Below are 14,066 nucleotides of genomic sequence, written 5' to 3'. Positions count from 1 at the left end.
GTACTGAATCGCAACTGAGCAGTTTTTCCTTCCCACTGTCACCAAGTGCTACTCATCGGTCTGTGGGTTTTGGAAGTTTACCTCACATGCCTTCAGGCAACTGCTGTTGTGAATCAACGCTGTATAAATACAACTGATTTGAATTACTTTCAAAGTTTTTGTTTTGTTTTCTGCTACTTTGCATTTGCCTGCAGAATGATCAGCATATGATTGTTCCATGCAGGCCTCAGCTGTAGGTCACAGCGTGCGTCACAGTTTCCAATCCAAAAAAAAACCCCACTGAGTGCGTTACTTTATAGTCATCATCACTGGCAGGCCTTTAACAGTACGTGGGATTTCTCAGACACATGCCTGCGTCTTTGTGTGCCACTCCCTCTCACTTATCTCTCTGACTTGCCCCTCTCCCGCGGCTCTGTGGGAGGTGTAAACATGCTAATGACATTCATTTACTGTCGATTCTCTTTAATGTTTCCTCCAGGCTGACGTTTCATTATGGCTCCTGATAACATGAAGTCAGATCCAGTCCTAAGCTTTTCAGTTCCTCTTCATTCTCCTCAAATCAGGCTTTTGTGCGAATAAGGATGTGATTCTATACCTTTGCAGGAATACACAGGCTGGTTCTACTTTGTCTGATGATGGCATTATTTAGCTGTATTCACATTATTTGTGCTGATTTTTGGGAAACAGATCAGTCAGCTGAAACATGAATCGACACGCTAGAAGTGGCAGGCTAATCTAATAACGCGAGAGAATGTGACTGTCATCTCCAGCTGAGAAGAGCAGCCCAGTTTAAAGCAGCTTAGTGCTACTTCCTCTTTTGCTGCTTCCAGTGACCTGCCTGACTGACATGCACGCATGCCAGGTTAGAGTTGGGTGTAAGTGATGCCATAAACTTGTGTGTGTTGTAAAGCTGGTGACACTTACAGAATAAGACACAGGGTGATTGATGCACTATATGAAGTCGGGACGGAGTACAAATCACCTTTTACTACACACAAAGATGCAGATGGATGGTGTGCAATATAGGGCACCCTATCTTTTTGATGCTGCAGTAAATTTTCCATGGTTACCCTGAGGTGGATTGCAGTGAATGTTTCTCTGTTCCAAGGCTTTTCCCCCTCATCCTCTCACTCAGTCAGTTATTGTATGAGCAGAGTAAGACTCCGGGCTACCTGTGAGGTCAGCTGAAGTGCAGGGAGTAAAGGTCGGGAGCTGTTGTACAGTCATTAAGTGCTTATGGCTGTGAACTGTGGGACTAAAGGTCACACATGTTTGGAGCCAATTCCCTTTGCTCGCTCCCGCACCTAGTTAACACACTTTCTCTTTCACTTTAGCTCATGTGCTACAGCTCTATTTGAACACAGTTGGGCAACCTTACACAGTGAATTTAACCCTGATAAGCTTTGGATTTGTTGGCTAAGCTTTCTTTTACAGTATAAAGGCGAATTTTCCCAGAGAACTGCACCTCACTGGATATTTACCTTTTTGGTCCATTCTTTGTAAACCCTTCAGATGGCTATGTAGGAAAACCCCAGTAGTTAAGCACTTTTTGAAAACTCAACCCTGTCCGTCTGGCATCAACAACCACGCTATGTTTAAAGTCACTTAAATCAGCCTTCTTCATCATTTTTATGCCTTTGAAGCAGGTCGTGTTGATCTCTTATGCTCAAATGCAGTGAATTACTGCCATGTGATCGCCTGATTAGATATTTGTGTTAATGAGCAATTGAACAATTTGTTTTGCTGGTTTTCTTTTTTACTGTGTAACTTTTTGTGTTTGTCTGTGGTGGTGATTCTCATCCTCATCTGTAGCTGCTGACTGTCATCAGGAGGCAGTGTTCAAAATGTGTTGAACAACTGGTAATGTGGGTGACACTTTTTTTTTAAGCTTTGGATTGTTCTGATCAGCTTGTGGTAAAGTGAAACCAACAATAAATGTTTCCCATTTCAGTCTGTTTTGTTTTTTTGTTGTTGTTTTTGTTCTTGCTCACTCCCCTCTCCTGTTCAGCCATTTTTTCAGCCAATAAGCATTTCACCTACTCACAGTGTCATTACGTCATGTCTGTGTTCGAATACAATGCAATGCAAAAATCCTACGTTAAACTAATTGTTTTCAAATTAGATTTTAAACTTAAACTATTGTTTGTTTGTTTTTTACAATTCTTTAACATACACACAGTTAAAATGAGGGTTATATGAAACATTGCCAAAGTTTGAAATATTGGGGTCAGTGTATGTACAAGTATTCCCTGTGAGCCAAGCTTCACTCTGTTCTAAATACACTGTTTCAGTTTTGTTTTTTGTTTTTTCATACTCTTGAGTGTATGATATCACAGACAGTGGACGTCCCTATTATGGTTATCCAGACACTCGGGTGTGGCAGTGAGCTGTGGACCTACTGTCCAAACCTTTTAATGAGGGGCATCCAATCAGAAGACAGCTGATTTAAAGAAAGGGGAAAGGAAGCTAAAAGGCTTGTTTTAAACAGAAGCTGAACTGAGGGGGCTGCATTAAGACCCAGAATAACATAAACAATAATCATTTTTAACTGTGAATCATGCAGTGCTACTCTGGTGGAGTCCAAGATAAATATACAGAGCTGGGTGTCAGCTTAATGACATTGATTTATTTTTAAACGTGGTTCTTATAGCATCTGTTTTTACTGGCTTAGTCCTATAACAAAAATAAATGGCTCTGCCAAAGCTTTGCATATGTAGTTGCTCATCTTTTAAAAGGTAAGAGTTAAATTTTCAGCAGCAGTAATCATCACTATAATTTGATATGTGGGTAAACAACATGTTGTGACCCTGAGGAACCCACTGTGTGTAAATACTAATTGATAATGAGATGATGAATCATAAATGCAAGGAAAACCAAAACAACATATTGCTGTAATTAGATTTGAGTGACCTTGTTGAACCTGTCCTCCATATAATCTAGTGTACTGGTATCTAATGGGACTTCATGTAACGCATGTTTCAGTAAATACTTCACTGAAAACGCTGTGTTACAAATGAATAAAGGTGGCATCCTCACCCTCTCACTTTTCCTCTCCTCTTCCTGTCCATGCTTCTCTTCTTTCTGTCTCGACACCACCTCCCCCCTTCGCTCTCATCCTCTTCCTGTTATTTCAATGAGGGTGGCTAAAGTGCAGGAATCATCAGAATAGCCCATGTGCAGCTGACTTCTGTTCAGAGCCATAATGCCTGACACTGCGTGCAGCTGAGCCCCATTCAGAGCCAGAATGTCTCCTCCATGTGCAGTTTGACTTCTTCCAAGACACCCTGTTCCGCCACTTCAGCCGTCTGTAGTTCAAAGCCACCACCACCCCCATCATGCTCCTTCTTCTCTCTGCCTTCCTTCGCCTCCTACCCATCGTCTGATTTCTGCTGTGGGTGCTTTCTGCTTTGAAGTGCGGCAAGCCAAGATTGCGCCTCTCTTCTTACCTTTTTCTTAATGCTGCGACTAAGCCAATCATTACAAACAGGAAAACAGCTAACAAATAAAATAAAAACATTAAAGTGGACCTACTATGTTCATTTTCATATTTTTTTTATTTGACTCTCTTAGAATAGTTGTGCAGGATGCACAGTTCAAAATTAGCCTTACTTACCTTAAACTGGGCCTCGGCCCTTTAGTTCATCCTTGGAATCCACTCAGCGTCCCCTCAGAAGAGCTGGAGGAAGTGGCTGAGCACAGGGCGGTCTGGGCGTCACTGCTAAGCTACCCAAACCCAGATAAGTGGCTAGATGGCTGGGTAAATGGATGACTTACGTCTATATACGTGGAACTCTTTATTTGAAACTGTGTTCATGTTTAATATGAATATCTACCAGTAGTAGTACACATGAGAGTAATTAAGTAATTCAAAGGTGAATTTCACACTTCAGAGATATCAGCTGTTCCACCAAAGTGAACCTGCGACATAAACATGGGGTAGAGTGAGGGCCTGATGGTCATGTAGTCACATAGTTATTAGAATGGCAGCTGTCCCACAGTCACCTACTGTGAACATGGTGTGGAGGCATATGGAAATGGAGCATCGTCACATTGCACATGTGTCAGGATTGGCAGAAAGGGAACAGTAGCTTTAAAGTAAAAAGTAGAGTGACTTTTGCCAACTGGATCATGAGCCCTGCACCTGAATGCATCATTTATAGACACCAGTGGAGGATACAAGCTGCTGCTTGTAATTAAATAGACCTCCAGAGCTAACAGGCTAAGAGAAAGTACATTATATCTCCTGCTGTGGCACTTCTGGGTAACGTTCAGATTCGTCCTATCATGAGTCTCAGTTTTAAACCCCAAAGCAAGTACACGGCTGAAAGGCTGAAGCCATTCACTGAAAATGTTCAAGTCTTTAAACGTCAATCCCTAATTGCTGTTTAATTTTCTGTCAGCTGACTAATGGTTGAATGTACAGCTAATTTCAGCTGTAATTGTGAAGTGATGATATTAAATGAATTCTCAGAGTGGACTGCATTTGACAAAACTGTCTGCAGCTCAGTTGTGATAAAACATGAAGATGCTCCTGCACTGTTATTGAGCTCTGCTTGCTTCTGATGAAGTGTATATTTGAGCAAAGCAGGGCATGACACAAACAGTTGGAGTAGATGAAAGAGATGAAATGATTAGAATGTGATGGCTGAAGATCAGGGTCACTTCCTTGTGTTTTCCTGGTCCTCTTGGGACGTTTTTCCCAGTTCATGTTATTTTTTTATTTCCTCAAGTGAGCTTTTTTTTTTTTTTTTTTTTTTTTTTTTTTTTAAATCACATGACGTCCCATCTCACCTCCTCCTCCCGTGTTCTCGCTTGTTTTTGTTGCGGCTCCTCTGGGGCCTCTCGTTCGTGGCTGTATAGAGCGCAGCCTCGAGCGAGTCTTGACATTTGTGGCGCTGCTGCAGAGGCGGGTGGGGCAGAGGTGAAGTGACTGGACTGTGGTGCGGGGGGACGATAAGGCAGACGAGGAGATCCCAGCTGCATTACTAATGAATTGTCTTTTTTCTTTTTCTTTTTTTTTGACCTGGTGCACCTGGTCCAACAAAGTTGAAACTCAAATGCAGTCCTGCAGAATTTCTGTGGCTGTCAGGTGCCAAACTTCCAGAAATGGAGGAATTCATTGTTTGCGAGCTGGTGTTAGCTTTTAGTTGGAAAGGTAGATTTCCCCACAGAGCCAGTCAGTTCCTTTCAGTCCAAAAGGCTTTAGAAAAAAGCTGGAAGAAAGCCATCATCATCTGTGTCATTCTGTCCTCTCTTTCAGTACACCCTGTACGCTTACAGTTAGGGAAAGCAGTGAACAGTTTTTATATTAAATAATTAGACTGACACTTTGCTTCTTTAGGGTGAACAGGCTAATCACAAATGGTGCATCTTTCTAATTAAAACTATCAGTCATCAGCAGATAAGTGAATATAGTGATGGGCAAACACATGGATTTTAACAAGTGAATGTGGAATTTACCACCTCGCACCTCGTGTGCCTTGCTTAATTGCATTTAGAAGCTCCCTATAAAATAAATGACTATCATGGGATGTTGAGGGGGGGAAAGAAACTGAGGAATGTTTCTGTTCACTAAACCATGACCTGGTGGTGTGTGTGTGTGTGTGTGTGTGTGTGTGTGTGTGTGTGTGTGTGTGTGTGTGTGTGTGTGAGCGTGCTGCATGCGTGCACCGAGCATATAAACATTGTACAATCATTCAGGTCAAAACGGCGGTTTATTCAGCAACACTGCTCATGGTGTTTATTTCAGTCTCAGTTTGATCTATGTTTACACCGCTTGCGTGCACAGAAATGGAAGAGTGTGTGTGTGTGTGTGTGTCTGCATGTTTGGGCACCGTGCCGTCCTACCTCACCCTTCTGACGCTAAGCTGCTTTAGCTTGATCACCATCTGTTCAGCCAGTCTGTGTTTGTGCACAGAGACTCACACTCCTCTTCACCCACTTGTGTGAACACACACACAGACACACACAAACACATACACACAGACAGAAAAACTGGAGCAGCACCGCTTGTGTTCAGACCTTAGCCAGCCGCCCCGGTGCTGCCTGCTGCAGAGACAGCGTGTTGTTTAGCTGTGAAATGGGAGTTTTCACATTACTGCTGAGGCTGTGCTGAGTGCAATTTGCTGTGGGATGTGTAATTCACAGAAGGCTGCTGCAGGTAGTGAGAGTCATACTGGAGGGTAGCAGTGTCTCTGCGCTAGTTAAAAGCTGCTCTTCTGGTGAACCCAGCTGACTATTGCATTTCCCAGTTCACCCACAGGACAGTGTGGAAAAGATCAAAAGCCACAGAAACATGCGGTGGTGCTCAGCAGTGAGCTGTCATTTTTATCCAGTCAACTTCAGACTGGCTCTCAAGCCATGTTTTGTTTTTTGTTTACTTATAGTTTTTTTTAATATGTGGATCGTCTTTACATGTGCTTTCAAAGTAGCTTGAGTTGGGAGTATTGTAACCAAGGCAACAGATGGAAGATGACAACTTTTTAAAATCTCTATTCTAAAGTTGGGTATCAATATTCAAGCAGGTTTTAAGAAAAATGGCGTTCGGTAGGGCTGATTCATTATGACAGCATTGTTGATCACAGTTATTATACTCAGTATTGCAATCTCAGTTATTTAATATGACAAAATCAGGCCTATTCCTACATTACAGGGGATATCCTGCAACCTTAGATGCAATTGAAACAAGAATACATCTGAGAGCTCCGTCAAGGCAGCTCACTCTCTGGGCAGGATTTACTTTCAAGGAAATCATTTAGTATTTTGTAAATTTTCATGCATGTCAAATATTTACTTAGATTACAGAATTACAGGATTAGAGAAACCTTCTGAAGGTGTAGCTTGAAAGATGAGACATTTCATGAAAGTTTGACCTTATTTGACCTTGAAGAAGAGGTCAAAGGTCCAAAGTAAGCAATATTTAGAATCCCCATATATCATCCCCTATATGCCCATATGGTGTCAATATAAACAATGGCTTCATCAGTGATAATACTATACTTTCTGTATAGTATTATCACTTTGAGATTCATATCAATCTACTGACCTTGAAGGAGAGGTCACATGATACTTAAAATCCACTCTATATACCTACAAAGATTTATTGTAAGGAAAACAACAGTTATTTGATGATGTTCGATTACACATTAAAACATCACATAGAGGAAACAGACCAGCAACTGGCCAGTCACCTTCCCAAGAATACTTGGGAATACTGTTTAGGTTTGGGGGGTTTTGTTGGCCCTGGGCCCTGGGCCTTGGAGCCAGTGGTTACATTGAACTCTGTTGGGTATTTACATTTTGTATGTTTATTTATTTTTTGCTTTTAATGAGAAATGCCAGATTTAGACTATTTACTAGCTGCGCAAATTCTTCTAAATGAGAGAGGAAAAAAAGTTTTGAGGAAAAACATGTTTTATTCTGATTTAGTTCCACAGTGAAGACAAAAGGGGACAATTTGCATGTAGAAGGAATCACAGTTGGTAGTTTTTTGTTTTTTAAACCCCAATTCTCATAAGATAGGAGAAGAAATATATTTGCATACCTCCACTAATAAAGGAGGTGTGCACAGAACACTCACCTCCATCATTTGGCTGCAAAACCTGATGGAAGATCAGCATAATCCATGCTGCTTCTCACTCTCTGTGTGGTTATACGTACATACACATATGATTACATCACAGTCTAAAAGTCCAGTACATTACTTCTCATCCTCCATCTCATTTAAATACCACCTTACTAACAGCAATCAGTGGACCACGACTGTGTGCTCCTGTTAAACTTGGTGCATCTGGGGACAGTTTCCAGGGGTAATCAGACACAGAAAGAACGTGGATGGGATTATGCTCCACCATGTCTATTCTTATACATTCTTACTCATTGCTTCATGTGTTTGAATCTGCCTCCACCCTCCGCTGCTAAACCTTATGCTGTCAACACGTTCGCTTTTTAATCACACATCGATACACATTATTCTTCATTGTGTCCGGGTCACTTCAAACCTATTACCCGGGTGCTGTGAGTGCACCTGCAGCCAGGCGCTGTATTTAGCCGGTGTCCTGCTGCTGTAGTGCACTGTAACCCTGACCTGCTGGCTTGTTAAATCTGAACCATCAGTGGTAGACCTGTGTTTATCCCAGTGACCGAATTGGATGATGCACACGCTCTGCAGGAGGGATGATTCGTGGTGTGGACCTCAGCGATGAGAGCCATAGTCCAGCTCTGGCTTCATTGCATGTACTGATATTCTGCTGCACTCAGTACACTCGCCTGGGGTTACTATTTCAACACTATTTTATTTCTTTTGTTTTTTAAAAACAAAAAAACCCCATCCTTTGTTAAGTCTTTGAGCTTGTCATCACATAATTTTGTAACAGTTCACTAGCAGAAAATTGATGTGACACAATAGAGGCATGGGCTTAATGGAGCCTTCTTTCCCCTTAATGCAGCTGGCATGAAAAGTTTTAAATTAATTATGCATCAAATGACTGTTTGTATATAATGTGGTCACTCACAGTAATGAACACAGAGATTCATCACATGACTCTGAAGCCCCCCCTCTCTGGAGTATTCAGCCCTTTTCACTTTGCTGGTTTTGGTTTTACATCCCGTGTTTTCAGTTGCACAGTAACAACAACTGCAGTTTTCTGCACTCACTTAAAAAAGCTACCTTTGTCACCTGGGCACAGCATAAAGTACGTATTTAGTATCTACAGAGCAGACATTGCCCTCTAGAGTTGCTGGAGTCCAAAACAAGGTTTACTTCAGCACAGAATGCCTGCTCTGGACGTTTGTTGGTAGCCTGTAGGTGCATCACTGTGCTCTGGAAAGCAATATGTATGTGGCACCTTTAGCTCAGCCTCAGACGAAGAGGAGTTGTATTTGTAAACGAAGTTCCTTGTAGATGAAGTGAAACTGTTTGTCCACTGCAGCCGTTCTCTATGCTTCTCATGTATGCTTTTTGTTGCAAGCCCCGCTGTTATTCTGTTTTCTGACAAGCTCAGCTTTTTAATAAATCTCCATTAGAGACGTGCATAATATCTGGTTGTCAGGCTGCAGAATGGTGCTACTTTTCCAAAGACTGTACACAAGTGGCTGCATGTAGGTTGACAGCCCACAGTCCCCTTTTCTTTGTAGCCAAACACAAGCTCAGGACCACAACTTCCACCTAAGTTTTAAGTGTGTTACATAGTTGGGAACTGAAAATGTGATATGGCGACAGCCCTGCCATGCACGCTGAAAAGTGACACTGCTCATTGCAGCAGTGTTTGAAATACAAAGCTTATTTCTGCTGCCACCATGTGCCAGTTTTTGTTCGCTTAATGGATTTTCGTTAACAAGCCACGTGTACCCTTTTTTCTCCATGTGTTCTTCAGGGGTCCCTTCAGTGTGGTGAGGAGATGCATCAACAGAGAGACGGGGCAGCAGTTTGCTGTCAAAATCGTGGATGTGGCCCAGTTCACCTCCAGCCCTGGTCTCAGCACAGAGGGTAAGAGATCACTTTTCTGTCATCCCATTAGTCACTTTCTGCTGTTTGCGCTCGTTCCTCAGTATAACTGGAGGTAAGTGCTTTTATTCATCTTGCTTTGTTAAATACTGAAAGTTGATGCTGAGGAGAGGTCAGATGCTCGCCCTTGTTTGCATGTGTGAGGTTTTTTTGTTTGTTTATTTGTTTTGTTTCAAACAAATCCTCTGAGCACACTTGCTCTTCTAAACACTGCCCTACTTTTCATTCACTTGGTTGCTCACAGCCACATCAGGGAGATTCCCAGTTCAGTCATAGTCGTCTGATGTTGTCTTTGAGCTTTTACCACTGAAGCAGTTAATTACTGAGCCATTCTGAGGGCACCTTGAGAGTGATTGTTCAGGAACGAAGTGTGCTGTCTCTCCACTGTTCACTGCCTTTAGCTTTGATTTTAGTGAAACTTTCCAAATCAAATGAAACATGATTTTCATACCATTGACCATATTTTTAGCTTACACTGGATTTGTGGATTCAGATGGTAAATTTATAGTTCATGTGACTGTTAAAGTAACAAAATTGTTAAAAAGAAGCATTATTTGCATCATTGGCATATTTATTACTTTAATGTGTTGATGTAGTGTGGCTCCAGTCCAGGAAATTCTGTCAAGCATTGTCTAAACAAAACATGCAGAGGTCTTATCGGATATCTCCCGCAGGCTGAAGGAGAGGTGGAGGGAAGGGCTGAGAGAACAAGAGAGGAGGAGAGATTGAATTAAAGATATTTGTAGGGTGGAGTTGAGGTGATAAGAAAGAAACTATTAGGTGAACTGAGAAAGCTAAGGAGAGATGGTAGAAAGAGAATCCAAGTAGTGTGTGTGTGTATTTGGAAAGGAATAAAGAGACCTGCTCTCTTCCATGACATTTGCTTATGAAGGTGCTGGATGGAACAATACTATTTAGCCTATTAAGAGACAAACAGACAAAGAGACAAAGAATTTTATTCACCGAGTCTTGTGTTTAACCCTTTAAAGACTGAACCATGAAATAATTGCTGGAAAATTTTAATTTTCATATTTTAGTTTTTTATTTATTTGGATTGTTTATTTAACCTTCTGACAATTTTTTTTAAATCACGCTAGTGATGTAGAAGTCTCAGAAACTCATGTATCAAGTATGATACACTAGGCATTAAGGGGTTCTTTAGGTCAATACCGGTCCGTGAGTCGTTTGGTACCGGGACGCGAGAGTTGAGGCTCGGGTGTGAAATTTATGGTTTTCAGGGTTTTTATTGTTAACTCGGTTTCCCTGGGTCTTTTCCCATGTGTTATGAATACATTTTCTATATATTTTCATGTACTTTATATTTGTTTTGTAGTTGTGTGTCTTATTTTGAAAGAAATAGTTACACGTTACCATAGTGACCAGAGAGCATTAAGGGGCAGAGAGGAGGATGCTACTCTCAATGTTGTTGGCGCATTTTAGGAGGACGCTGCTAGTAAAGTTACACAATTACATAGTAAATTCGTGTTTATTATTATATTTACAAAATACCACAGTTTTTGTCTTGGTCATATCATTTTATTTTGTTGTATTATCTGCAACACCTTAAAGGCCGGTCTGTGAAAATATTGTCTGACATTAAACCGGTCGGTGGCACAAAAAAGGTTGGGGACCGCTGCTCTAAGCGATCAGTGTGAGTAACGGGCAGAACGATTACATTCTCTTCCACTAGAGGGCAGTACTACTACCTGCTCTAATAAAATGGGTTGCCAACTGCCAGTAAAACAGAAGAAGACAAAGTAGAAATTACATAATAGTCATGCTGTGAGTCAACACAGTGCAAAATAGCAATAGATAAATATTAGAAAAGAAAAAGTAGTCAATCTGACCTGGGTCCTGGAGAAAATTCAGACCGAGATGAAGGCCCTAGCAAGAGTAGTGGTCAGAAGAAAGCAAAAAAGGTATACTGGGGACAAACCGAGACAATTCCACTATGCCTGGTATGCGGGAAAAAATTATCAATATGCTTTTTGTGAGATTTTTGTTGGTGCCGTGCCGTGTGATTTTTCTAATGTGAAAGATGTGCCATTGCTCCAAAAGGTTGGGAAACACTGTCATAGAGGATGTTCTGATTGTTCTCTCTAAAATTGTGTGGTCTTTGTGAAGTGGCCCTATAGAAATATGAATATGAAAATATAAAACTGAATTGAAAATTGAGTTGAGTTATTAATTAAGGTTAAAAGTGTTGCGTGTGCTTTGTAATTGTGTATTACTCCTCCATATATTGCCACTGAAAGAGCTGGCAAGTCTTTGATTGGCCGTGTGACCGTGCATATATGCTATGCTCTCGAGACAATTAATGATTCTCAGAGCGGCTTTACTGCCACATTACGCAGTAGCCTTCTTTACCTTGTGTAATTCATTCTCACTGATCTGGGCTACATAATCCAGCGTGAGACTCTGTAGTTTAGTAGAGCTTCAATACAGCACACATAACACGCTCAGCCAATTGTGCAGTGTGACTTTAGAGTGTGACTTTTAAAGTGATGTCTACAGAAAGCTGCAGATCTTTAACCTCCTAAGACCCGAACTCTTCCACGGCATGCATTTTTAATTTCTCTTTGATATTTGGGCATATTGGGGCCCGATGAATGTAAAAACAAAGAATTTCCAGATTTTTTTTTTTTTACCTTATTTTTGTTTTTAAGAAAAATGAGAGCCACATATGAGGATATTCGTTTAAAATTTTGATAGAACAGTAGCAGTATAATGTCCTCGTCAGTGTTGGGTAAGTTACTTTAAAAAAGTAATTAATTACTAATTACTAATTACTTAGTCAATATTGTATTTAAAATACTTATCTAATTACTGTGTCAGAAAAGTAACTTAATTACTAAATAAGTAATTAAACTAAATACTTCTTAAAATCCCTATAAATCTTGAGTGGACAAACAATAGAAATTAAACTCTTAAAATAATAAATAATTTTTTTTTAAAGACGGAGACTCTACAGTACGCAGCGGTAGCATGTCTTCCACAATGTAGCCTGCAATCATTTTTTAAGCTCACTTTCAGACGCTTTCTGTGCTGCTGAAGTAAAATCAAGTTTTGCTGCTTAGCAGGAGTTGCCGCATTGTTATCCATGGATGATGAACAAGGATCACTCAGAAGTGTTCGTCTATGCTCTCGTGTCAGGCGCTTCAGTAGATTACTCCTGCTATTAACAGCAGCCGATAGTTTTTTCTCCCCAGGACATAGCTTACATATTACTGTAATATTCTTGTCTGCTTGTTTCAGAAAAGTGAAGAGACGGGAATATGTCCATTTCATAAAACAGCCACTCGCTTCAGCCGAGTCCGACATCTTCCGCTTTAGAATACGACTATGCAGCAAACTGGCGCGAAATGACGTGCAGCTGCACTACAGCGATGTTAAAGCGGCAGAGTTTACTTCTACGTTTAGAAGATAGATTATTGAATTTAAATAATGATATTCAGCGAGTTTAATTATTTTACAATGTAACGCAAGTACATTGTAAGTAACTGTAATTAAAATACCTAAAAATGAACAGTAATTAGTTACTCTACTTTTTCAGTGGAAAAGTAATTTAATTACAGTAACGCGTTACTTAGTAACGCATTACACCCAACACTGGTCCTCGTAAGTGGATATCAGGCCCATGTAGAGCAAAATTGAGTATTTTGGTCTAAATAACCCAAAATGTGATGTCCACATATGTGGACGCCAGGTCCTAGGAGGTTAAGCAACTGCATATTCCGAGTCTGTGTTTGAGTCTAGTTTTGTGACAGTAACGCACAATAGGTTTAATAAACCTAAAATAAATAACAATAATCTAGCAATGTGAAGAAACAATGGCAAATCTGAGAGATTTAAAGAGAGAGCAGTGTGTAGGTCTGGTATCCTAATGAGAATCTCACATCCTTTTTTTCATGTCTCACCCTTTTGTTTTACCTCTAAACAAGTGTTGCTTCAGAAGAAAAGATAAAGAGCTTTTTCTCATGTTACTGACTGAGTACAGGCCCTCTGTTAAACTCAACAAAATTATAACACACATCTAATTGAACCGTTAGTAAGTCTTGCAGCCAGTTAGAAAACAAGCCCCACAATGAGATTCAAACAATGGAAAACAATGCACAAACAATGATTTTAAAAATTAATTTCTGTTCTACAGTACTGTGCACCAATTTTGAGCTACACTAATATATCCACACATGCATATGTAAAACGTATCACAACTTAGCTCTAACACTGGTTGTTTGCTGTTAGCTCTAAAACTTTGCATATTTCAGCGAGGTGTGCAGTGTATTCACTGAGACCTAATCAGAAATGCTTTTAAAAAGCCATTCTTAAAGAAGAGAAATGATGAGATGCCAAATTACACAAGAATTGGACTCAAAAGCAGTGACAATGGGTCTTTTAAGTCTACAGCTATCTGTAAAACACGGTGGAGCCCCTATCATGGTTTGGGCCTGCATTTCATCCAGTGATGTTGGGAATCTTGTACTTACTACTTTGATCCACCATGCAGTAACATCTGGAAAGTGTCTTATTGGGAAGAGCTTTATTTTTCAGCATGAAATGA

General features: G+C 40.5%; 1 protein-coding gene across 16 annotated transcripts in view; it reads left to right on the top strand.

Moving 5' to 3' along the window:
- The window catches only part of caska (calcium/calmodulin-dependent serine protein kinase a), a 170,229-nt gene that overhangs the window by 55,028 nt on the left and 101,135 nt on the right, over window positions 1–14,066 (top strand). For all 16 annotated transcript variants that reach the window (XM_063499153.1, XM_063499149.1, XM_063499154.1 and 13 more), the window contains exon 2: window positions 9,375–9,487. In XM_063499153.1, coding sequence (XP_063355223.1) covers window positions 9,375–9,487 — 113 coding nt within the window. The remainder of the gene's footprint in view (window positions 1–9,374; window positions 9,488–14,066) is intronic.

Source organism: Pelmatolapia mariae, linkage group LG16_19 (assembly GCF_036321145.2).
Source record: "Pelmatolapia mariae isolate MD_Pm_ZW linkage group LG16_19, Pm_UMD_F_2, whole genome shotgun sequence".
Classification (NCBI taxonomy): Eukaryota; Metazoa; Chordata; class Actinopteri; order Cichliformes; family Cichlidae; genus Pelmatolapia; species Pelmatolapia mariae.
The sequence above is the reverse complement of the archived record's forward strand: the minus strand, read 5'-3'. Positions and strand labels throughout refer to the sequence as shown.